This window comes from Typopeltis vanoorti, chromosome 5, assembly GCF_054136105.1.
Source record: "Typopeltis vanoorti isolate ZY-2024b chromosome 5, IOZ_Tvanoo_1.0, whole genome shotgun sequence".
NCBI classification, from domain to species: Eukaryota; Metazoa; Arthropoda; class Arachnida; order Uropygi; family Thelyphonidae; genus Typopeltis; species Typopeltis vanoorti.
In genome coordinates, this window is record NC_143553.1 from 37838047 (window position 1) to 37863360 (window position 25314).

At 38.1% G+C, this 25314-nt stretch overlaps 1 protein-coding gene across 1 annotated transcript in view; it reads right to left on the reverse strand.

Annotated features, from left to right (window-relative positions):
• The window catches only part of Brd8 (Bromodomain containing 8), a 575604-nt gene that overhangs the window by 541148 nt on the left and 9142 nt on the right, over positions 1–25314 (reverse strand). Inside the window, exon 2 of the mRNA XM_090393081.1 lies at positions 4559–4652. Coding sequence (XP_090249207.1) covers positions 4559–4652 — 94 coding nt within the window. The remainder of the gene's footprint in view (positions 1–4558; positions 4653–25314) is intronic.

Consider the following 25314-nt stretch of genomic DNA (forward strand, 5'->3'; position numbering starts at 1 on the left):
TTACATTCTTCTTTCTATTGCCCTTTGGGATGTTATTAGGCTTGGGTCTTCCTTTTTGGTTGTGTTCCATGTATTGTAGCTGGAAATCATTACCAACAGAATAGCACTGTAAAAAATATTCTGATCTCATTTTGATATCTATTTTTGGTTTCTGATGATGTCTTATCTGGTTAAAAGCTTTCCAAGAGTAGTCTTTTTGCATCTATTTATTTCATCTGATATATCACTGCCCATTTTGATTGCTTGTCCTAAATAAATGCAGCTCTTCACTCTGACTTAATTTGCAATTTGATTTGTTGGTCATGACAGTATACACTTTTATCCACTTTATCTTGTCAGGGTGGATTTCTAATCCTGCCATTCTATAGTGCAAATCCATTTCATTCAACACTATTTCTAGTTCAAATAGCTGAAAAGATATCAGAACCAGAAAAGGTATCAGCAAACAGGAGTATTTTAAGATTCTCTCCATATCTCACAACATATCATATAATGAATATAAACTAAATCTAGTTAATATAGCACAAGCGTGGCGAAGTGGCGCTAGCATCGCCGTAGCACGTGGCAGTGAATTTGAGCTGTGCAGAAGAAAGCGATTTTTAATCGGTGAATAGTCCGTTTTTCCCCCCGTTTTTCTACGTTTTTGAGTGCTAAATTGTTTCTCTGAATACGAGTGTACTTCAGTGGTTGTTTTTTGGAAGTTAGTTGCTGTCGCAATATAATATATTTTGGTTACCGTCGGAATCGAATGCATAACAATGGAAGACAAAACGAAGCTAAGTTTTCATTACTGTATGTAGTTATATTTCATTTGATTTAATTATATTTAGTACTTAAATGTTTTTTTTTTGCTTGTAATTGTTTGTACTCTTATTTATTTAACGGAATTTATTAATTGAATAATTATTAAAGATTACGCTACTCGGCAGTAGGGAATGATGGCGGATTCAGCAGCAGTCGCAAGTGGCGTATCGCCAAGTCCTCCGCCATTTAAGAACTCAATTATAAGCAATATCATAAGGGACTTTGTGGCATGCAGTACCTGCGGCATGTATGCGTCTCGGGAATTAGATATGTGGCTTGGGAAAGAGAGCGGAGAGCGTATGTGTGCAAAATGCAGGCAGTTGGAGGAAATAAGTGCATTAGAAATATCGATATCTGACTTTGTTGCTTCAGGAACGGGGAATGAATGTAGGAAGACAAGTAGTGTGATAGGAGAGAATGAAAAAAAGATATATATGAATGAGAATATAATAGTTGATAGTGTGGAAGGTGTGAGTGACTGTGAAAGTTTAGGAGATGGATTTGTTTGGGAGAGTGAATTTAGATTAAGAGTGACTGACCTGCAGAGGGAGATAGATGAGTTGAAAGAGGAGGTGGAATGTCTTGTGAATGAGAGTAGAAGTATGAAAGATAAGATTAGGAGAATGGAAGAGATAAATGCAAGGTGAATCAGAGTAGGAGAGAGAGAATTTAGGGAGTATGAGTGAGAGGTATGGGGGTGCTAGAAGAGGAGAGAATGGAAACAGTAGAAGAGGGGGAATGAGAGAGAGGTATGGGAATGCTAGCAGATGAGAGGATGGAAACAGTAGGAGAGACGGAATGAGAGAGAGATATGGAAGTGCTAGAAGTGGAAAAAATGGAAAAAAAATTGGTGGCGCAGATAGCATCAGCCTGGCCAAAAATTATTGGGATCACCGAGACATGGTTGACAGAAGGGGATATACAACAGGAATAGAAGTCGCTGGGTATAGCATTTTTCGTCAGGATAGGAGGGGAAAGTGTGGTGGTAGGGTACTGCTTATGATAAGTGATGAACTATGTCCTCTAAGAGTGGAGGCTTTGGAAGGAAGTGAGACAAGTGATTTTGAGAGCGTATGGTGTGAGGTAGAGGTAGGCAAGACAGGATATTTAGTGGGGTGTTGCTACAGACCCAGGAGCACAGAGGATGGGGACCAGGAGATGTTTAGACAGCTAAGTTTGCCAAGTGCAAGAAGAATGATTGTTATGGGAGATTTTAACTAAAGTAGTATAAATTGGAGAGAGAGAGGAAGATGCATGTAGCAATAGGGGAATGGAATTTCTAGAATTGTTGAGGGACAAATGTCTTAGGCACCATGTAACAGATGGAACCAGGGGTTCAAGAGTTTTGGATTTGATTATAGCATCAGAAGAGTTGATAATAACTGAGTTGATATCTCTCCCACCAATTGGAGAAAGTGACCATATGGTTTTGACTTGGAAAATGAATAGATATGCAGGAGTATCAAAGAGATGGGAACTTATGTGGAATTATAAGGCAGGTGATTATAATAGTTTAAGATGTCAACTTGGGGAATTTTCATGGAGGGAGGAATTGGAAGGCCAGGATATCATTAGTGCGTGGGAAATTGTGAAAGAATATTTGTTAGCAGCAATGGTAAATTGTATACCACGAGTGAGGAAGAGGACACAATTTGGAGTAAAGTGGATGACAAACAATATTAAACAGGAATTGCATGCGAAAAAGAGGCTATGGAAGAGATATAAGGAGACAGGTGAAGAGAAGATGCATGAAGAATATAAGACACAGGCCAGAAGAGTGACTAGTGTGGTAAGGAAAGCAAAACTGGAATATGAGAGGAGATTGGCCCTAAGATCCAAAGAAAATCCTAGGAAATTTTTTAGCTATGCGGCCAGTAGGAGAAGAAATGACTGTGGAAGAATGATATTGTGGGATAAAAATGGGAATAGAGTGACTGATGCAGAGGACATAGTGGAATTGTTCAATGAACACTTTATTGGAGTATTTTATCCTAGAGGAGTCAGTTTTAATGCTAGAGGGATAGGGCTGGTTCGAGGTTTAGAGGTACAGGAGGAGAGTGTGATTCAGATACTGAGTACTCTGGATGTCAGTAAAGCTGGCATCTGGATGGTATTTCACCACGAGTTTTGAGAGACTGTGCTAGGGAACTGACAGTGCCTTTAACCTGGCTTTTCAATGAAAGTCTGGCTTCGGCAAAGGTGCCCAGGGAATGGAAAGAAGGTAAGATAGTGCCATGGCATAAGGGTGGTAACAGACTAGAAGTGTCTAATTATAGGCCAGTCTGTGTGTCATCAGTAGTTGTTAAGATCTTGGAGAAAGTAGTGAGGGACCGTATACAGCATTGGGCAGATGAGGGTAATGTTATCTGTGAGAGTCAACATGGATTTGTGAAAGGGTGCTCTTGTTTTAGCAATATGCTAGCCTTTTATAATAAAGTTACAAGAACATACTGCAATTTTCTTAGACTTAGCAAAGGCATTTGAGAGGGTGCCACATGATAAGCTGATATTTAAGTTGCAGCACATGGGTCTGGATGTCAGATTGGTCAACTGGATTCAGGATTGGCTGTCTGATAGGTATCAGAGAGTTGCGTATGGTGGAGCAGTTTCAAGGAGGCAGAGGGTTACAAGTGGGGTCCCACAGAGCTCAGTACTAGGACCTATATTGTTTAACCTTTATATCAATGACATTGCCAGTGGATTGCAAGGGGATATTCAGTTGTTTGCTGATGATGCGAAGCTGGGAAGGATCATTAGTAATAGTGCAGATGTGGTAGCCTTGCAAGAGGATTTAAATAAGCTAGATAGATGGGCAAATGAATGGGGGTTGTCAGTTTAATGCAGCAAAATGTAAGGTCTTGAGGTTTGGGAAACATCGATGGGATGCTGCATACTCTATGGGAGGAGTTATACTGGAGGAAGTAGGGGGAGACAAGAGATCTGGGGTTGATGATTGATAGAAACCTGAAGTTTAGGGGACATATTGCAAAGGTGGTGAAAGTAACACAGAGGATTGCTGCAATTATGAGAAGGACACTGACCTGCAGAGAAAAGAGGGTTATCATTCCGTTGTATAAGTCTCTGATCAGACCACACTTGGATTATTGTTCTCAGATTTGGTCCCCAGGATTTGAAGGGGATAAATTAACTGTGGAAAGGATACAAAGACAGATGACAAAGATGGTTTCAGGACTGTACAAGCACAGTTATGAGGATTGGCTGAGGGAATGCGGACTGCAGAGTTTGGTGGATAGAAGAAGGAGAAGTGATATGATTGAGACTTTTAAACTGTTGAGAGGTGGTTACAGGGTTGACACTGGGGAGTTCTTTCGCTTGGTTGAACAGTGGGAAGGAGTGATGACAAGAGGCTATCCCTGGAAGTTACGAAAGGAAACTGTGAGCAAGAGGGTAAGGAGTGGTTTCTTTGTGTGGAGGGTGGTTGAACCATGGAATGCATTGCCTGATGGAGTGGTGGGAGTGAGAACGGGCAATGAGTTTAAGGAGTGGTATGATAGATTGTGTTTCTTAGTGGGGGGGGGGGGGGGGACTTCCCCTCGATGAGTCTTGACAGACTTTATGTTCTTAGGAAGGACCTCCCAAGACGAGTCTTTTGACTTCATGGAGGCCTGAATAATAATAATAATAATAATATATTAATAGTACTTGTAAATGCAGTTTGGAAATGTAATATTTAAATTGAGATATAGCTAATACCTAATAATTAATATCTGAATAAAATAAATAATATTGTTACCAGTTCTGGTCTCCACTTCTTAAGACAGATGATGCCAAGCATAGCCTCTCTCTCATAGACCAAATGTCAGTTGGTGTTTGCTTCAGTTTATATCCTATTTAGATGTAAAAAAAAAAAAAAAAATACACGATTAACATAACAAAAGAATATTTCAAAATTAAAAAAAACTATTATATTTGATATTTCTTGGAAATGGCATAGAACTACTTGGAGCTATGGCTGTAGCAACTTCTTTCACTACGTGTTATTCCTGCTTCCTATGCAGGGTCCGCATGTTACTTAGATGCGACTTCTTGTTAGTACTACTCCCAACCGACCTGTTGCCTGGTCTGCTGCTGGGGGGGGAATATATTTTTGACTGTAGAGGCGTATGTTCACGGGGCTGGTTTGCGGGATGAAAAACGCCAGATAAACTGGCAGAAAAAACCCTACTACCCATGCCCAAGACCGGCTAACTTGGCTATGCATGAGGAAAATCCTCAAATTACTCACGTTTATGACGGGAATCAAACCTGGGACACTCCTTCCCCAGACATATGGTTGCGAAGCGCAAAGCCACTAGGCTAACCGCATGGACCTATGGATGTAGCAACTAATATCATGAAATCCATATATTATGTCTTAATCTTGTTCTCTAGCTCTGTGTGTGTGTTCTCTCTCTCTCTCTCTCTCTCTCTCACACACACACACACACACACACAGAGTCAAGCAAGTTTCCTGGAGAGGGAGAGTCATACATCTTCTGCATGAGACCAAATAACTTCTCAACTGAAAAGTTCTGAAATGTAATATGGAGGTACTTAATATTCTCAAAAAAAATGAAAAAACATGCTTAACAACTGTGTATATCAAAACCAAATGTATACATCAGGATCCATAAAAAATAAGGTAGCAAGCACTCTTATGTGATGGACTTTATTCTGATATGCATAAACACATAAGATGACTTTGGTAGACATCACTTTTCCATAGAGTTGCCAATGATGTTTATGAATTTGTCCAACCACAGTATATCTATCCTAAAATAAAAAAAATAACTACCAAATATCTTTAACCAGTAAATGAGAGCATTCTACACACTGATATGCTAGCTATCTGTTGCTTTTGGTAGTCTGAAGAGATGGAAATCACTGGGTGCACAATCAAGGGTTGTATTATTCAGAATTTTGTAACAATGTTGTACCACCACTTATAGGCTAGAAATGCATGACACAATATTACTGTGTAGAATAATGATGCCCTTCCCCTGCCACACACACACACACACAGTAATCCAAGTTAATTAATACAGTTTGTTATTTCAACAACCTGATGTTTGATAAAGTTCAAATGAAACTGCTTTCTACAATAAAATGAGAGTGGAGATGAAGAAAGTAAATGGCTAAATGAAAACACTAGATGTTGCACAGACATTTGACAGGATGCTGCACTGAACCCTATTAGATAAACTGAAGCAAATGGAAATAAATATTAAACCGTAACATGGAGAAGAGGGCAGATAATGGACAGACATCAAAAAACTATATATATATAGCAGAGTGGAATAAAGAAGGCAGTTGACCAGTGGTGTGCCACAGAGCTCTACACTTTGGACCATCTGCTGTTTAATTTGCATAATAATTATACTGAGGATGATTTGGGAGGGGGGGGAATAGCCTGTTGTTTGATGACTATGCTGAATAGGACAACAATGAATAAAGGTAGTGCAAGAAATATACAAAGCGGGGCAGGGGGGGGGGGTTGATGATGGACAGGAAGTTGAAGTTCAGAAGACAGACAACACAAAGGATCACTTGTATGTTGAAAAACACATTAACAAGGAGGAGGTGGAATAAAAAAGTTATCCCTCCATAAAGAGGGATAATAACTTTTTTTATTCCTTCATTCATGAAACTGTATTTGTACTACAGTGTCAGACAGTCACAAGGTTTCCTGGGGATGAGGAAAATGGTGGAGGATTCAGAGGTGCATGACCTTTTCACCACTGTTTCAAAGATGTTAAATCTTTGAAAAAACAGTTTCTTATGAGGACAGACTGAAGATTTGGAACTTACAAAATTTGGTTGATAATGTTAGATCTTGAATGGGAGAATTTATTTGTTCAAGATTTAACAAGTCTAACATATCAGCAAGGAGAAACTTGTACTTAAGCTATCAAAAGGATTGTAAATAGGGCTATAAATACCTTTGAATATAGAATTATATAAGAAAACTTGTTTATTTAAATCTAAGTAAAGATTTCCAATTTTGTATATTGTAACCTATAACAGGGTATTCTATGTGAAATGAGATGTTTATCAAAGTGTAAACAAAAGTCCAAAGTTCGCAGGCAGACTGTTCGGGTGAACGTTTGGCTTGAGGCATAAGTATTTACATGGAAAGCGGCGCTACTTCGTTTTCCCGTGAAGATGCTACACAAGGCGATGCGGTGTACCGGATGATCTCGCAGGCAAAGGAGAGGAGTGCCGAGAGGAAGAACATGGCAGTAAAGAGGGTGCCAAAAATGTAGAATAAAAGAGGTTTGCTCCCCTCTCTCAGACCTTTTTTCGGCTTTTTGTCTTGTTCTCCTGACCCTTTCTGGGTGTTTTAAGTGGTTGAACGTGGGGCCTCTCTCTCTCTCTCTCTCTCTCGTCTTCTGATGAATTCCGGATCACCCTGAGATGTTAGATGTTGGCACCCACAGTTCCAGCGCCCTGACTAACTCTCTCCTCAGGACGGAATTCCTGAACTGGCAACTCTGACGAGGACTGGCGCCATCAGAACCAAGCAGATGTAGGCACATCGCCAGACATTCAGTAAAGCCAATCAGGATGACCTCTATGAGTAACCACGTGTATAAAGGCCTAGCAAAGAAGTTCTGACCCCAAATTCAAGGACGAAGGATCGTGCTGTGTAAGATGAAAATGTAAATTAAGTGACGGATCTGTTAATCTTCTCAAGAGCTGGTAAAATACAGAATTTTGTTATTCCTTTCCCACTTAGAGTGAAGAAATGTTATATAGTTAGTGAGCAAGGACAATATAGTATAGAACTCTTAGGTGATTATTGATGATAGCAGTGGCTTAACTCCACTGAGCATTTTGTTAGAGAAAGTTTATAGATGATTTGTGACAAGTATATTATGTGAATAACTAACATAATTTAGAAGAGAAATGAATGGATGAAATTTAAGATTTGTATAATGTGTAGTTTAATGCTTAATCTTATGGAAGGAGTTAATGATTGTATCCATTTGTGTTTTAGTTGGTTTAACTAGTTTTTGCTTTAGAATGACATAAAATTGATTTAAGTGCGTGAATGTAAGATGTATAACTTTAAGATCTCAATAAATGTGTTTTCCCCCCCCCCCCCCCACCCCCCCCCCCCCCCACCCCCCCCCCCCCCCACCCCCCCCCCCCCCCACCCCCCCCCCCCCCCACCCCCCCCCCCCCCCACCCCCCCCCCCCCCCACCCCCCCCCCCCCCCACCCCCCCCCCCCCCCACCCCCCCCCCCCCCCACCCCCCCCCCCCCCCACCCCCCCCCCCCCCCACCCCCCCCCCCCCCCACCCCCCCCCCCCCCCACCCCCCCCCCCCCCCACCCCCCCCCCCCCCCACCCCCCCCCCCCCCCACCCCCCCCCCCCCCCACCCCCCCCCCCCCCCACCCCCCCCCCCCCCCACCCCCCCCCCCCCCCACCCCCCCCCCCCCCCACCCCCCCCCCCCCCCACCCCCCCCCCCCCCCACCCCCCCCCCCCCCCACCCCCCCCCCCCCCCACCCCCCCCCCCCCCCACCCCCCCCCCCCCCCACCCCCCCCCCCCCCCACCCCCCCCCCCCCCCACCCCCCCCCCCCCCCACCCCAGATTTGGGGCCTCCCTCGATGAGTCTAATGACTCCCTGGAGTTGCCCGTAATAATAATGATGATAATGATGATAAGTATTTTTGATGTATGGGAAATGGGGCTTACTGTTCTAAAATCCTTGCAGTTCACTGCATTACTTTTCTTTGGTATAGGTATAAATATTAAGGTCATAAAGGTCATAAAATCTTTTGCTAATTATAAATTAAATTTATTATTTCAGTTATTTCTTCAGTTCCTTTCTTCTGAAGTTGTTTCAGGAATTCTGCAGGTATTTCATCTATTCCTTCTGCCTTTCCACATTTTAGTTATTTAATAGCCATTTCTACTTTTGTCTTTAAAATCTCTGGGCCTAGATCATCTTTATTTACCTTCTTTATATCTTCTAATGGCAACTCATTTGGTCTATTTTTCCTTGTCATATAGATCTTCAATGTATTACTTCCATCACATTAGGATTTTATCTTCTTCAGTTATGATTTTTGCATTCTTATTTTCTATGCCTCTAGCTCGAATTCCATTTCTCTTGTGATTTATGCTTCTTGCTTTTTCATACAAAAGATCATACCTTCCCACTCTCTCATAATTTTCCATTTCTTCACAGTTTTTTAAGCCAATCTTCTCTACTTCCCTTTTCAATTTGTCATTCAGGGTTCTATATTGCATTTTCCCTTCTGTGGTGTCTTTATTTTTCCATTTTCTTCTTTCTTTCTTCCATTAGAGAAATCATCTCATTAGTTATCCAAGGTTTTTTTTATTCTTTTAGATCTTACATATCCAATTTCTTCTTCTACAATCTTCTTTATTTAATTTTTTAACTTGTTCCCATTTCTTTTCTGGATCTTCAGTTTTTGACAAAACTTGTTTCCAATCTATTTCCAAATTCCTTGGTATTTTTTAATTTCTCTAAGTTCAATTTTTTCCTTTTCATAGCTTCATTAATTTCTATGAATAGTAGGTTGTGGTCAGAGTAAATATCAGCCCCAGGATACATGCATGCATTTTTTTATACTATTCTTATATCTTCGCTTTACTATAATGTAATCAATTTGATACCTATCCGTATCTCCTGTTTTTTTCTGGGTGTATAGTCTTCTCTTAGATTTTTTTAAGCCAAGTATTCATAATTATTAGCTTATTTTCTTTACAGAATTCCACTAACCTTTCCCCTCTCTCATTTCTACCATCTAGTCCGTATCTTCCTACTACACTCCCATCCTCTTCTTCTCCCACAACTCCATTTCAGTCTCCCATTGTAATCATATAGTCTTTTCTTTTTTCTTTATTGATTAGTTCTTGTAATTGTTCATACATTTCCTCTATTTCATCTGAATAATCACTTGTTGGCATATATACCTGCATTATTGTTATGTCCGCAGGTTCAGCCTTCAATTTTATCACCATAATCCTGTCATTCAGACATTTTATGCTAATAATGCTCTTTGCTGTTTCATGCAGACATTTTATGCTATTCACTATAAAAATCACCTATTCCTTCCCATCTGACTTCACAGAGCCCTATGATATCAATATTTCCTTTGTTCATTTCTTGTTTGAGATTTTCTAATTTTCCACATCTGTTCATTGTTCTCACATTCCACGTTGCAATTCTGATTCACTGACAATTTTTCATTTTCAGTTTGTTTATAGCTTGTTTTAAGTCACTTTTAAAGGTTTTATCAGGAGAAACATCAGCTCTTGAAGTGTTCTTATTTCCTGATATTGTATTCATTCCAATGTGCACCTTCTTTTCCTATCTGTGCCAAGAAATGCCACCTTGGTTTGCCAGGCTGGTAGCTGCCCCCTTATAAGTTCTTTTCATTGTTACTAATTTTTTTTTTTTTTATAAAGGTATTTATTATATAACGAGAATCAACTGTACAACACAAATCAGCATTATTGGTGGTCACTTGCAAATAAGTATGACTGGCTTCCAAAACACTCATGTACTTGTGATATCTGCAGGAGGCACTAATACGAAGGCACATTTCCCAATATAATCTGTTATGCTACAAGACAGCCACAGCTTTCTTGTTCATACCAATGCTTCAGTTCTTTTTATGTCTGTCCTGATGTGCTTTTGTCACCTCTTGTTCTCTGGCCTTTGTCAGTTCAGATCTGTTTTGTGAGGCACATCTGGAATACACATGACAATCCATGTGCATTGTCTTTCCAGCAAAGATTTCCTCAAAGATGGTGGTATTTTTCTAGGTTTCTCAGGTGCCTGCAGTAAGTGGTCCACATTTTGCAATCACAGAGATAACAATCATAGGATAACAATAGCATATAAACCAAGCTGGCACTCATACAGCATAGATGCTGCTATCATTCAAGAGTTGTTTTCTCAATTGTCAATAGCTAGACTAGTGCATTTCAAATGCAAAATTGAAATTTCTGATTAGTATCAGTTTGCTAAGAGAGAGGTAGGAGATGAGTTTCATCGCTGAGTGTGAGACTACCACTCACTTAATGAGGGTCTGAAATAGCTTGTAAAAGCTAAATGTTTGGTCTCTGGGTAGGGTTTTCTGGATAATGTAAAAAAACTGAATAAAAAATACAAAAAAAATTATAAAAATTAATTTTAAAAAATTCTTAGCTTACCCAAAGGCTTCAATCTTTCATGAGTAGAATCACATTCAAAAAATAAATAAGAAAGATATGGGAAATGATTTGCATTTTCCACGATCACTTCATCCACCTGAATGAACATGTAGTTATACCGAATCAGATGCAACAGATTGGTGAAGCACTTTTTTGACATTTATACTAATTTTTTTTGCAGGCTTGTTTGACTATGTATGAATCGGTGTAGACTAAGTCAAGTTCAAAATGCAAAAGAACTAATTCCACATCTAGGCTGCAAATCAGATTGAACTTAATTACCTAGAACAACAGGGAGAGAGAGTGTGTGCGTGTCAATCCATTCCACTTATTCTCCATGCAAATAAATCCCCATCCCCTTTAACATCTCTACTGGCATGGGTGGATGAAATAGTGAGACCAAATTGCACTTTTTATCCATATAATTCAATATGGTGTTACAGAATTATATCCAGATTTGGCTGGATGCCTATAGATGTCATGGCCTATTGGGGTATTAATATCTTAAAAGGTTCTATCATGTCCTCCCTCTTTTCCACTTAACTAAACTTTGCAACGCATAAACCTTCAACCTATCCTCATAGGGAGCATTCCTCAGACCTGTCACCAGCTTAGTCACTCATTTCTGAATCTTCACCACCACCTCCTGGTCCCCAAGAAACCAAATCGATAGTGAAGATATGACCGAATCACAGCTTTATAAAAAGGGATAAAAACTTCTTTATCTTTACTTGTTGGCATGTTTTTCAACATCCAAGTAATCCTTCGAGCCACTTCACATGCAGTTAACTCTTGAACAACGTGGGAGTTAGGGGAAATCAACCCCCCCACATTGTTCGAAAATCTGTGTATAACTTTTGACTCCCCAAAAACTTGACTACTAATAGCCTACTGTTGATCGAAGTCTTACCTATAACAAACATCTGATTAACACATTTTGTATGGTATATATGTATTATATACTGTATTCTTACAATGAAGTAAGCTAGAGAAAAGAAAATATTATTAAACAAAATCATAAAGAAGTGAAAATACATTTACAGTATTGTACTGTATTTATCGAGCCTCCATAGCTCAGTCAGTATAGATGAAGCCCTTTAGTTGGAAAGACCAGAGTTCGATTCCTGTCTATGATGTGAGGAACCTTTATCTGGTCTCTTTCGACTAAAGGTGAGTTAGATGGTCTCATATGGAGGTAGAGGGTTTTTCGTCCCTCAAAACAGGCAAACAACTGGCTCTGTGAACACACATGGATTACAGTCACGAATACTTACAAATGTGGAAGAGATAGGGTCCTCACCACATGTTGTTACGTCCGTAGTTAACCTCCTAGATAGGAGATGATCCAAGAATTGAAACTGCATTTATCAATGCCATAAGTTTACGTCATCTGTTTACAAGATGAATCTTATGTCTGTCAGTATCTACATCATACATATCGTATACTGCCTTATACGATACAAAACACTGTAGATGCTATACATATTACTAATACTCAATATCAAAAATTAAAAGAAAATGAGAAAAAGAAATTCATATTTATTTATAGGTACAGTAATCCCTAGATTACTGCACGCCCGATTAGTGCGTCATTTTTTTTCGATACCCAAATTCGATTAGTGCGCATATATACATCTTAAAAATAAATGTTACAGATTTTAAAAATTTTCTATTTTAAAAAAAATCACTCACCAGAAAGAAATTATTTAGTTACTTATTTAAAACATTTTACAAAGTTATTTTTAATGGCAAACTATATACTACTTCCATGTACACTATGTTCCAAATTTTTACCGCCAAAATTTATGTCGTCTGCTATAGTATGCCCACAGATTCGAGACCCTTCGACACTTCTGCGCATGTCACAAAAAGGAGAATCCATTCCGATAATAAGGTAATCAATCCGTCATCTGGGATGAGTTGTTTATTATCACACTTCGGAAAATTAACTTCTCTTTCATGATCATTGTAGTTTTTAAAGTGGTAACTATTTTGTTTGTATAACAGTTGGGAAATTTTATCTATAAAGCATGTGATTTCACATGTTGGCGACCAATTTGTATGTCCTTCATTTCTTTCTCCCCTTCAATGATAATGTCCAAGAGTTAATTAAATCTCATTCTGAAGAATAGAGCGATTCCGAACTACTAAATTTAGATGCACAGTGGGAAGATCCCGAAGAATATGAAGAAAATTTAACCACTGATAGTCAGCCAAAAGAGATTTCACAGAAACAATCTGAATATGTTTTTCATACAATCGAAGTTTTTAAGCAGCAATGCTTAGAGGCACTGACCCTAATGAAGAGTGAAGCAGCAATATTTGCAGAAGAGTAGGAGAGGCAATAGGGCAATACCGTCGGTTGTATGAAAAAAAGAAACAAAATGCCCGGCAAACCACGTTAGCTCAATTCTTTGTTAAGAAGTAGAATAATAAAATTTATATTCTAAATATGTTTTATTGTCTTTCACTTCATGGTTTTCCTATAACTAGGCCCTGAGACATACATTAATTCTTTTATAAAAAAAATTAAGGTTCAAAAAAGAAATCTGAGGAATGAATTATACATTTTCCCATAGGTTATTATTATTATTGTTGTTGTTCCGGGCAACTCCAAGGAGTCGACAGACTCTTCGAGGGAGGCCCTAACATCATGTCAAGAACAACTATTCGACATTCACACAGTATCTATCATACCTTGCCTTGAACTCATTCATGGTCGTAGCACCCACAACAGACTCTGGAAGCTTATTCCACTCATTCACTACTCTCCAAGTAAAAAACCTAGCTCTAACACCCTTGTCAACCACGTTCTTGCCCAGCTTCCATTCATGGCCCCTAGTCCTCCCACTAGCAGTCATATTTTCAAAAATATCTTCTGGATCAATCTTATAGAAACCCTTAAGTAATTTGAATGGCTCAATCATATCACCCCTTTTCTGCCTATCGACCAATTTTTGCAACCCACAAATCTTCAACCTGTTCTCATAAGGTTCATTCCACAGACCTGCTATCATCTTGGTCACTCATCTCTGGATCCTCTCCACGTCCTCTCATCAAAAAGAAACCCTGGCACCCATATCTGGGCACAGTAGTCTACATGGGGTCTTATCAAGGCTCGATACAGAGGAACAATAACTTGTTTGTCTCTGCTTGTTAAAGTATTTTTCAGAAGCCAAGTGATTTGATGAGCTGATTTAGCCACTTTTGCACTGTGCCCCCTAAACTTCAATTCTCTATCCACCAAAACTCCCAAATTCCTGGCCTCGTCGGTTTCCTGGAGTACAGTTCCACCAATGTGATATACTGCTGCTAATCTTTTCACCCCAAAATGCATACCCTTTCATTTTGACACATTAAATTGACATCCATTCTCCTTAGCCCAGTCCTCCGAACTATCCAAATCATCCTGTAAAATTTTGACATCCTGTGCACTCATAATTGCTCTACCCAACTTTGCATCATCAGCAAACAAGTGAACACTTCCTCTCAAATCCTTTCCTATATCATTGATGAACAAATTGAAAAGCAGTGGTCCAAGAACAGAACCCTGTGGCACTCCACTAGTCACAAGCCGTCTTTTAGACTCCACTCCTGAATAAACCACTCTCTGGTATCTCTCCTTCAACCACCCTCCTATCCATCTCACCAACCCTATATCTATCCCCATCTGCTCCAGTTTACTGATTAGGGTTCTATGTGGTATACTATCAAAAGCTTTGGCAAGGTCCAGTAGTATTACTGTAAACCCATTACCCCCTATCCAGTTCAGCCGTCACTGTGTTATAAAACGTGAGCAAGTTACTGAGGCATGATCTACCCTTCATAAAACCATGTTGTCCCCCATACAATATCCCATTTTCATCTATCCAATCCTATATTCTTTTCTTGACTAATTTCTCTAAGACCTTGACAATGATTCCTGATATGCTAATCAGTCGGTAATTTGCAACAGCAGTCTTGGAAACACCTTTATGCAGTGGAACTATTTTCCCCTCTTTCCACCCCCTCGGGACTAACCCAGACCTGAGACTCAAATTAAACAAAATGGTCAAGGGTACTGACAATTCTTTAGTTGCTTCTCGTACAACACAAGCTGGTATACCATCCAATCCCACAGATGTATTGACATTGAGGTTATGCAATAGACTACTCACCTCCACTTCATTCACCACAAATCACAAGGTTATTATATTCGATTAGTGCACCTGTTTTAAAGAATGCATTAGGCACACTAATCGAGGGATTGCTGTATAACAATTCATGAATTCATAATGAAGAAGCAGCTATATGATTGCTTTATGGTAGCCTAGTGCAATCAATACAATTGTTTTGTCGTTGCCTAAGCCTATACACTAATCATTATAAAATTTATTTAATGTTAATTAAACAACCAATTAACTAATTAATAACAGTTAAATTTATGCAGTGATGATTTAATACTGCATCTTTACGTTTACATTTCTCTGAACTGCAAATGACCATGTACGGTCTGTAAGTGTTTGCGTGCATAAGTTTTGATAAATTTTAACTTTTTTATGTAATAGATTTGCTTATACTTTATGGTAGTAAATGATAAAATAGACTAGTGTCTACATATATTTTATGCATCAACTTTTCTTAAAAAAAACATGTATAAGTGGAACCGTGCAATTCAAACCCATGTTCTTCAATGGTCAACTGTATATATTTTATATGCATTATTTTTATATATATATATATATATATATATACACACACACACACACACAAATTTAGTAGCTTATTAGAATCTCAACTAATAGCATTCAGACAACTGAAAGAATCTGTATGTGGCTTGAAAAAATATTTGTATTTAGAGTCCGTTAATACAAAATTACTATAAAAATAATATAATAAAATAATAAACATTTTCATAAAAATATAAAAAATATAGAATAAAAATTAAGAGACATGAAAACTTTCAAATATGTCTTATGTGATTTTTTATCCCCTCTTCGTAAGTAAATTGCATGAGAATGGCTACCTGATTACCAACTTGTTTTAAATGAAAATTAATTTGTGACAAAGATATTTATGACTAACTGCTACTAATTAAATACTTTTAGAATGACTACTTAAAAGAAAAAGCAACCTTTTTATAGCTTCTCATAATTCATACACTTTTTGGAAAAAAGTCAACAGACACTACAATGTGAGGAACAAACAATCATGATATCCACCTTAATAAGAAGTAGGACCTCCTTTTGCTGTGATGACTACAGCAATCCTATGGGGCATACCTTCCACAAGTGTGCCCCATATGATAGCAATCAATAGGAATTTGGACCATTCTTCCTGTAGGAATGTAATGAGGTGAATAAAGTGACTTCACATGCAAACTCTGTTTGCTTATGCTTGGATAAAGGATGAAACCAAGATATAATTTCTTGGCATCTTTAATTTATAGCATAACCAAGTGAAAAAAACTTTCAACAGTACTCTTTTAGAGTATGAGCCTCTTCTGATATTATACACACAAACATCTCTTTCAAAAAACCTTGAATGAATTTTGCACAATAATGTATACTTAATGAAATTGTAATGACAATTATGCATTATTATGTGCCTTATACATTAAAATCATGTATTATCTGGACACTCACATCAGCAGTAATTTAATATCTAGAAAGGATTCGAAATCGGTCATTTCCGTGGTTGGACATACAGATAACTAATTCACATTACAAGACAGATACTAAGTTGTTTCTGAGTGGTTGGATAATGTACAGTAACATGTGACAGATGTATTAAGAGATTAATACAAAAGAAGTGAGATACTGAGGGTCTGCAGAAAGTGTGATATGTTAATAGACTGCAGTAATTTGAATGAAAGTCATGAATGCGAAGTGAAAAATATCAGACAAAAGGCAGTAATTGGTGTAAAACTGAGAATGACAGCTGGAGTGTAAGAATCAGAATAGGAGTACAGGGAATGAGAAAGTGAATCCAAAAATTACTGAAAAAGGAAAAGAAAGCGTAAATGTGGAAGCAAAAGTGAGCCTGATTGATGGTGCAAGAGCTAGTGTAACTGTGAGAATGGAAGAAAGCATGAATGACAGAGCAACAGCAGGAAGACTGTAATAAATTTAGTTTAATCCTTTATCCAAGTGTAAGCAAACAAAGTTTGCACCTGAAAATATCTTCAGGACTGAGGTAAGGTAGTGCAACACCAGGAAACTCCAAGCAAAGGTGGACCAAGCTCTCATCACTCCTTGTCTAGGTATCTCCCATAATGCAAAGAACATCTCCTTGCAGACATGTATACTGCTATGCATTAAGGGAAGGGCCACTACCCAGACCGGTTTCAACCTTTATTGAGGTTTCGTCAGTGGGAGGCAGACACAAACATGGAGATACTAAGGCAGAAGCAATAGGAGAGATCATATTTACCTATAGGAGTTGCCAACAGGTGTACCACCATATTAGTGAATTACTCTGGATTTAGAGAAAGATGTTGGAAGTTTATTTTTCACTTGGTTAGACTATAATAAATTTAGTTTAATCCTTTGTCCAAGTGTAAGCAAACAAAGTTTGTGCCTGGAAATATCTTCAGGACTGAGGTAAGGTAGTGAAATTGGTCTGGATAGTGGCCCTTCTCTTAATGCATAGCATTATACATGTCTACAAGGAGATGTGCTTTGCATTATGGGAGATACTGAGACAAGCAGTGATGAGAGCTTGGGCCACCCTTGCTCAGTTGCCTGGTGTTGCACTACCTTACCTCAGTCCTGAAGATATTTTCAGGCGCAAACTTTGTTTGCTTACACTTGGATAAAGGATTAAACTTAATTTATTATAGTCTAACCAAGTGAAAAATAAACTTCCAGCAGGAAGACTGCTGGAATGCAAGAACTAAATAATGAAATGATCAAGATAAGAAATGAGATCAGGCATATACAAAATAAAATTAGACACATGTAGATACAAACAAATGAAATCAGGAGGGCAGGAAACTGTTGCTGAGATCCTGGCAAGTTCTCTCTCAAAATGTCTGCACTAACTCTGCAATCAACAACTACGTCCATTAGGGTCTGACAAACAGCATGTTCTTTATCTTTCATCTTCCGGATTTTATCCCAGACAGTTTTTGTACAGGTTGTTTGAATAATCAGTGATGAAAATGTAATCCAGGATTGTTTTTCACTCTGAGGTCTCACATAATGTGATCTGGCCAAAGCATGTTTAAATGATATCAAGCATGCTGTGTTAGGATATCTACAATATATCCCGTGCTCTATCTTGATCATTTTTGGCTCCTTGGCAATCTTGGTCCCACCAAGGCTTAGAATGGAGTGGAAATCAGGATGATGTTTTTTGAACTCTTGCAGTGACTGCATGGACAATACAATTTGTGACATACTTCACTGCTTCATTAATAAGTATATTGCTGACTGCTACAATATTAAATTTTGCAAGATGGGAAAATGCATTCCAGTCAGCCTGGTGCATTTTCAACATGGGCATCCATATAGGAGACATGGTTCATGTGAAGACAGTGCTGATAACAGCTAAATGAAAACTTCCATATGTTTTCATCAACATCCCATGTAAGCAGTGGAAAAAGGGCAAGGGAGCAGATTGCAAGATCCACTGCTAAATAAGAGTGGTAGGGCATGTGAAAGAAGGTATCTGCTCCATTATTAATAAGAGAGAGGTCACGGTTGTTGAGCATTCACTCAATGATACAAGCTCGTTTATTTGTGTTGTGGCTACCAAACTGAGTGTTTTGTCGATAAAGTCGCACATTAGGAAAATGACTTGAGGAAGTTCATTATGAGATGATCAATTTCTGTTTCATTTAATTTAGAACAAAGCAGTAAATACACTCAATGGGAAAAACATTAGATGCCAGAAAAAACACTGATATCCCACCCCTCATGCAGAGTGAAATGTACCCAAACTGAATGCAAATGGTAAATTGGCAGACATCAGGGCTTCCTAACAGTGTATCGCAATCAACAAACATGGATAAATGTGGTGATCTTAGCAACTTTGATCATAGACATATGATCAACACAAGACTGATGAGTCATTCTATCACCCAAATGGTAAGATACCCTAGAGTTCTTGAGGACAACCGCATCAAGAGTCTATTGTGAGTATACCATCAAAAGATGTACCAGTGCCTTGCGAGCAAGCAGTTTATGACTGCATGCCATTGATCACCATGATCATGTAGACTGTCTAGGCTAATACAGACCAACTACAGAGCAACAGCAGCACAAATCACATCCACCTTAAATGTCGGAGGTCTAAGCAGCATCAGCAAGCAAACGGTATGGCATACCCTGATTACCATGTGATGCAGGAGCCGACACCCTAATCATGTAGTACTACTGTTGACAGCAGGTCATCAGCCATTGCACCTCGCCTGGTGCCAGGACAATCAATAGCAAACCTCTGCAGAGAGGACCAGAGTTGTGTGGTCTAATAAATCCAATTATCTTTTATATTTTTATATTCCAATTATATTTTTCCGGGCAGCGGAAAACTTGTCTCTAAAACTAGCAGACCTCTTTGATACTTTGCTTATCCTTTCGGGCCACGGAAACTTCTCTAAACCTAGCGGCACTCTTAGATATTAACTTTAAAGGTGTTATCTGCAGAGCTTGTAAACAACTTTCTTGTGCTCTTACACATAGCTATATACAAAGTTCCAATGGCAAAGCATTGCCTTTTGTTTTTGACATTAAAACAGTAAATACAGTCACTTCCCATAGGGTTAACTACATCAATATTTAGCAAAATATACATAGAAACAAATGAGACTTGACCTATGTAAAAATCGATCTAAAGCGCTTTGGTATTTTTAAGCTACATCGAATTTTACAAGAGGAAGAGATGGACACTGGTCATCCATACTTCCCAAAATCTATTGAGAAATATAAACTCAATAAGGGCAAGTCCTCAATCTCCTAGAAACCAGACAATTCTACAAAGCCTAAATAATAGGTCAATTTTTACAGTGGAACTGCTGTAGATTTTGAAAGAATATCAATGATATCAAGCAAATGCTGTAGAAACACCAGTTTTTTTTGTTTGTTTGTTTCTGTTTGCAGGAAACTTATTTAAAAACCAGTGAGGATCCTATCTTCAGGAATATCACTCTTGTATCCAAGGACAGAACTGGAGATGGACCTGAACATGGTGAAGTAGCTATTCTCATCGACAGTCATACTCCTTTTCATCATGCACAGCTTAATACTGCTCTGGAAGCAGTAGTGATTCGCTTATCTGTTGGGATTTCTAATCACAGTATACCGAATATACAATCAATGGACAAAATTTTAGAGATAGTTATCTAATAACTTGTTGATTCTCCTCAGCCTGTACTCTCTGAGGCATTGACTCCACCAGATGCCAGAGGTGTCACGGAGGTAATACTGTAAAATTCAATGCAGCATAAATTTTTCTATTTTTTATTACATCGACATTTACAGGAGTCTCATCCAAAATTCACAAAAAGTAAACTTGTAAATTTTATATGTAAATAATACTAACAGCCCATATATTAAAACTCAGAGGAATTAGCATGATAAAGTGTGTAAAATAGAAAATATATGAATGTGTTAAATTCAAGGGAAATGCCGTAGAAATCAGAAATGTATTCTAATTGTCTAAGTTTGTAATGCCAAAAGCCCATGTATAGAAACTCAGAGGAATTAACATGCTAAATAGAGTAAACAGAAGATGTCTTAAAATGTTATGTTCAAGTACAATGGCTTTGAATTTGGAAATATATTGATGTTAGCATTTAGTATAAAGGATACCTATTGTATCCAAAGTCAGTCTGATACTCTTCAGGGAGAGCTAGAAGTCTGCACCTTCAAGAAGGTTAAGAGTTTGCATGTGAAAGTATGGGGGATCTCAAATCTTAGTTCAAAGTTTGTGCTGGAATGTTTGGGGGTCCCAAACCTTCACCCAAGGTATCCGTGAACTCTCTAAAGTAAGAGCCCAAGCCCTGGAAATCAAGGAATCCAGGAAATCTGTAAAGGAAGTATGAACAAGTGCACTATACTGATGAAAGGACTGATAATCTTATAGAACTACTATATATAGTAGAATGAGAATTTGTTTGCATAGAGAGAAGTTGTTGTTTTTAAAGTAATTTTGTCTATGGTAAAAGACTGTTTTTGAAGAACTGATAAGATTATAGAATACTATATATATATATATATATATTGTTATGAGAAGTAGTTGCATAAAGAGAATTATGTATTGAGTGAAGGCTGGAATTTATGGTTATAGTTAATCAAAGCATGATAATTCCTAAATTGTAAATGGGCTGATAGTTATCTCATTTAATTGCTTAATTATTTGTATCACTGATATTTTGTTGAATGCTTACGTAAATGTTCTAAAAGAAAGTTTCCTCTAAAGTGCTTAACTTAGAGAGGAGTGACAAGTAGCATTTCATTAGTGTATAATTTGTATGATGTTTCAGCATAAATAAACATGTTTGTTTTAATTACAAAGTGTGCTGCTTGATCTTTTTCGCAGTGCACTGTTCCAAATAAACACAATCCTGTGAGCAGGGAGTTTAAAAATGGGTACAAATTAAAGTTGAGAGTTAGCTACAACTGTAAATAATTATTGAGAAGGGCCTTAGTATAGAAAGTGAACTTGACTGGAAGTATTGATATTTCTTATATCACAAGGAGACCTTTAGTGGTGCAGTGCAGTCTGTAATAAAAAATAAATTTCTAGAGATCTCCGGTATAAGGAAGGAATACTGAAGGTAGTGCAAAGATAATAAAGTTAATAGAGTGCATGAAAGGATTAGATAAAGTAAGGATAAAAATAAGGATAGTGAAGAACAGAGATATAGAAGTAGTAAATTAAAATATAAAGAAGAACGTAGCAAGAGTAATTGAATAATAAGAAAAATACAAAAGATTGTACAAATAGAGATAATAGAGTACAAAGGCGTGATAACTATAATATTACAATATAGACAACAATAGCATACAGAGTACAATACCAGCCATTCCTGTTGCAGCATTGTTTGCAACTGCAACTTAGATGTTCATCCGAGATACATGGATCTGATGTCTCACTCAATGGCATCCCAGAGAGATTCGATCCGATTTAAATCTGGGGAACATGGGGGAAACTGGATGGTTAAAAACTCAGGTGATTGTTCCTTGAGCCATGTCTGGGTGGTTGCGGTTTAGTGGGGTGGCATCGCCCTGCTGAAACAGACCATTGGCTTCAGGATGCTCAAAGTCCATGAAAGTGTGTAGGTGATCAGCCAGCTTATTCTGGTAGCTCGCAGTGTTTAAGGATCTCTCCAGACACTTTAAGGGATCTAATGTATCACATGAGATGACTCCCCAAACCATTACAAAGCCGCCGCCACCTTGAACAGAGCCGACCTGGCACAAAGGGGCCATGACAAGTCAAAGTCAAGTTCAAAAAGTCAAGTTTACTTTCTATACTAAGGCCCTTCTCAATAATTATTTACAGTCGTAGCTAACTCTCAACATTAATTTGTACCTATTTTTAAACTCCCTGCTCACAGAATCGTGTTTATTTGGAACAGTGCACTGCGAAAAAGATCAAGCAGCACACTTTGTAATTAAAACAAACATGTTTATTTATGCTGAAACATCATACAAATTATACACTAATGAAATGCTACTTGTCACTCCTCTCTAAGTTAAGCACTTTAGAGGAAACTTTCTTTTAGAACATTTACGTAAGCATTCAACAAAATATCAGTGATACATATAATTAAGCAATTAAATGAGATAACTATCAGCCCATTTACAATTTAGGAATTATCATGCTTTGATTAACTATAACCATAAATTCCAGCCTTCACTCAATACATAATTCTCTTTATGCAACTACTTCTCATAACAATATATATATATATATAGTATTCTATAATCTTATCAGTTCTTCAAAAACAGTCTTTTACCATAGACAAAATTACTTTAAAAACAACAACTTCTCTCTATGCAAACAAATTCTCATTCTACTATATATAGTAGTTCTATAAGATTATCAGTCCTTCACAACATAAGAAAATTTACAACAAAAATTAACTCGCATGACTCTTTCATCAGTATAGTGCACTTGTTCATACTTCCTTTACAGATTTCCTGGATTCCTTGATTTCCAGGGCTTCGGCTCTTACTTTAGAGAGTTCACGGATAAGTTATTCTCCTCTGGAATGGCATGCGGGGCTGGAGCGCGACTTTCCACCGTTACAGATATTCGGACGAACGGTCTGACGATCAAGGCTTAGATCCTGGTCTGGGGCTGCTTTTTGCTCTGTAAGTTTTTGCCTCTGGTTTTTCCTTCACGACCTCATTCGGATTCGACGTAGTCTATGGATCGACTCCCTCCTCTTTTTTTTCTCCTGGCATCAACTCTGCCGATGGTCGAATGTCGATCTCTTTTCTATGATCCTTATATTTGGTTTTCTGCGGGACCCTGGGTGAAGGTTTGGGACCCCCAAACATTCCAGCACAAACTTTGAACTAAGATTTGAGATCCCCCATACTTTCACATGCAAACTCTTAACCTTCTTGAAGGTGCAGACTTCTAGCTCTCCCTGAAGAGTATCAGACTGACTTTGGATACAATAGGTATCCTTTATACTAAATGCTAACATCAATACATTTCCAAATTCAAAGCCATTGTACTTGAACATAACATTTTAAGACATCTTCTGTTTACTCTATTTAGCATGTTAATTCCTCTGAGTTTCTATACATGGGCTTTTGGCATTACAAACTTAGACAATTAGAATACATTTCTGATTTCTACGGCATTTCCCTTGAATTTAACACATTCATATATTTTCTATTTTACACACTTTATCATGCTAATTCCTCTGAGTTTTAATATATGGGCTGTTAGTATTATTTACATATAAAATTTACAAGTTTACTTTTTGTGAATTTTGGATGAGACTCCTGTAAATGTCGATGTAATAAAAAATAGAAAAATTTATGCTGCATTGAATTTTACAGTATTACCTCCGTGACACCTCTGGCATCTGGTGGAGTCAATGCCTCAGAGAGTACAGGCTGAGGAGAATCAACAAGTTATTAGATAACTATCTCTAAAATTTTGTCCATTGATTGTATATTCGGTATACTGTGATTAGAAATCCCAACAGATAAGCGAATCACTACTGCTTCCAGAGCAGTATTAAGCTGTGCATGATGAAAAGGAGTATGACTGTCGATGAGAATAGCTACTTCACCATGTTCAGGTCCATCTCCAGTTCTGTCCTTGGATACAAGAGTGATATTCCTGAAGATAGGATCCTCACTGGGTTTTAAATAAGTTTCCTGCAAACAGAAACAAACAAACAAAAAAAACTGGTGTTTCTACAGCATTTGCTTGATATCATTGATATTCTTTCAAAATCTACAGCAGTTCCACTGTAAAAATTGACCTATTATTTAGGCTTTGTAGAATTGTCTGGTTTCTAGGAGATTGAGGACTTGCCCTTATTGAGTTTATATTTCTCAATAGATTTTGGGAAGTATGGATGACCAGTGTCCATCTCTTCCTCTTGTAAAATTCGATGTAGCTTAAAAATACCAAAGCGCTTTAGATCGATTTTTACATAGGTCAAGTCTCATTTGTTTCTATGTATATTTTGCTAAATATTGATGTAGTTAACCCTATGGGAAGTGACTGTATTTACTGTTTTAACGTCAAAAACAAAAGGCAATGCTTTGCCATTGGAACTTTGTATATAGCTATGTGTAAGAGCACAAGAAAGTTGTTTCCTATTTTTGTGTATAAGAAAGTTGCTTACAAGCTCTGCAGATAACACCTTTAAAGTTAATATCTAAGAGTGCCGCTAGGTTTAGAGAAGTTTCCGTGGCCCGAAAGGATAAGCAAAGTATCAAAGAGGTCCGCTAGTTTTAGAGACAAGTTTTCCGCTGCCCGGAAAAATACGACCAAAAGAATGCACGGAGGAGAACAAAGAGTGGGTCAAACTTAAAAGAAGATGAAAGAGTCGTGGCGATTTTCTTCAGGGTTTACAACTCTTAGTGCAAGGTCAGGAGAACAGGAAAATAAAAAAGAGGACTGAGATGAGCATAATAGGCTTCCAGTCATCGGCAGAGAAGAGGCAGTCAGAACCACAGCAGTGGCGGCAGAGAAAAGAGGAGAGGCAAGGCCCCAGTTACTAAGCAGGAATGTCCAGGTCCAGTTGCTGACAGAGGAGAGCCGAGATCCATTTGCCGAGAGAGCAAAAGGCGAAGCGCTGTTACCGAAGAGAGCCAGAGCAGTCATCAGCGGTCGGCAGTTACAGTCATCGGCGATTA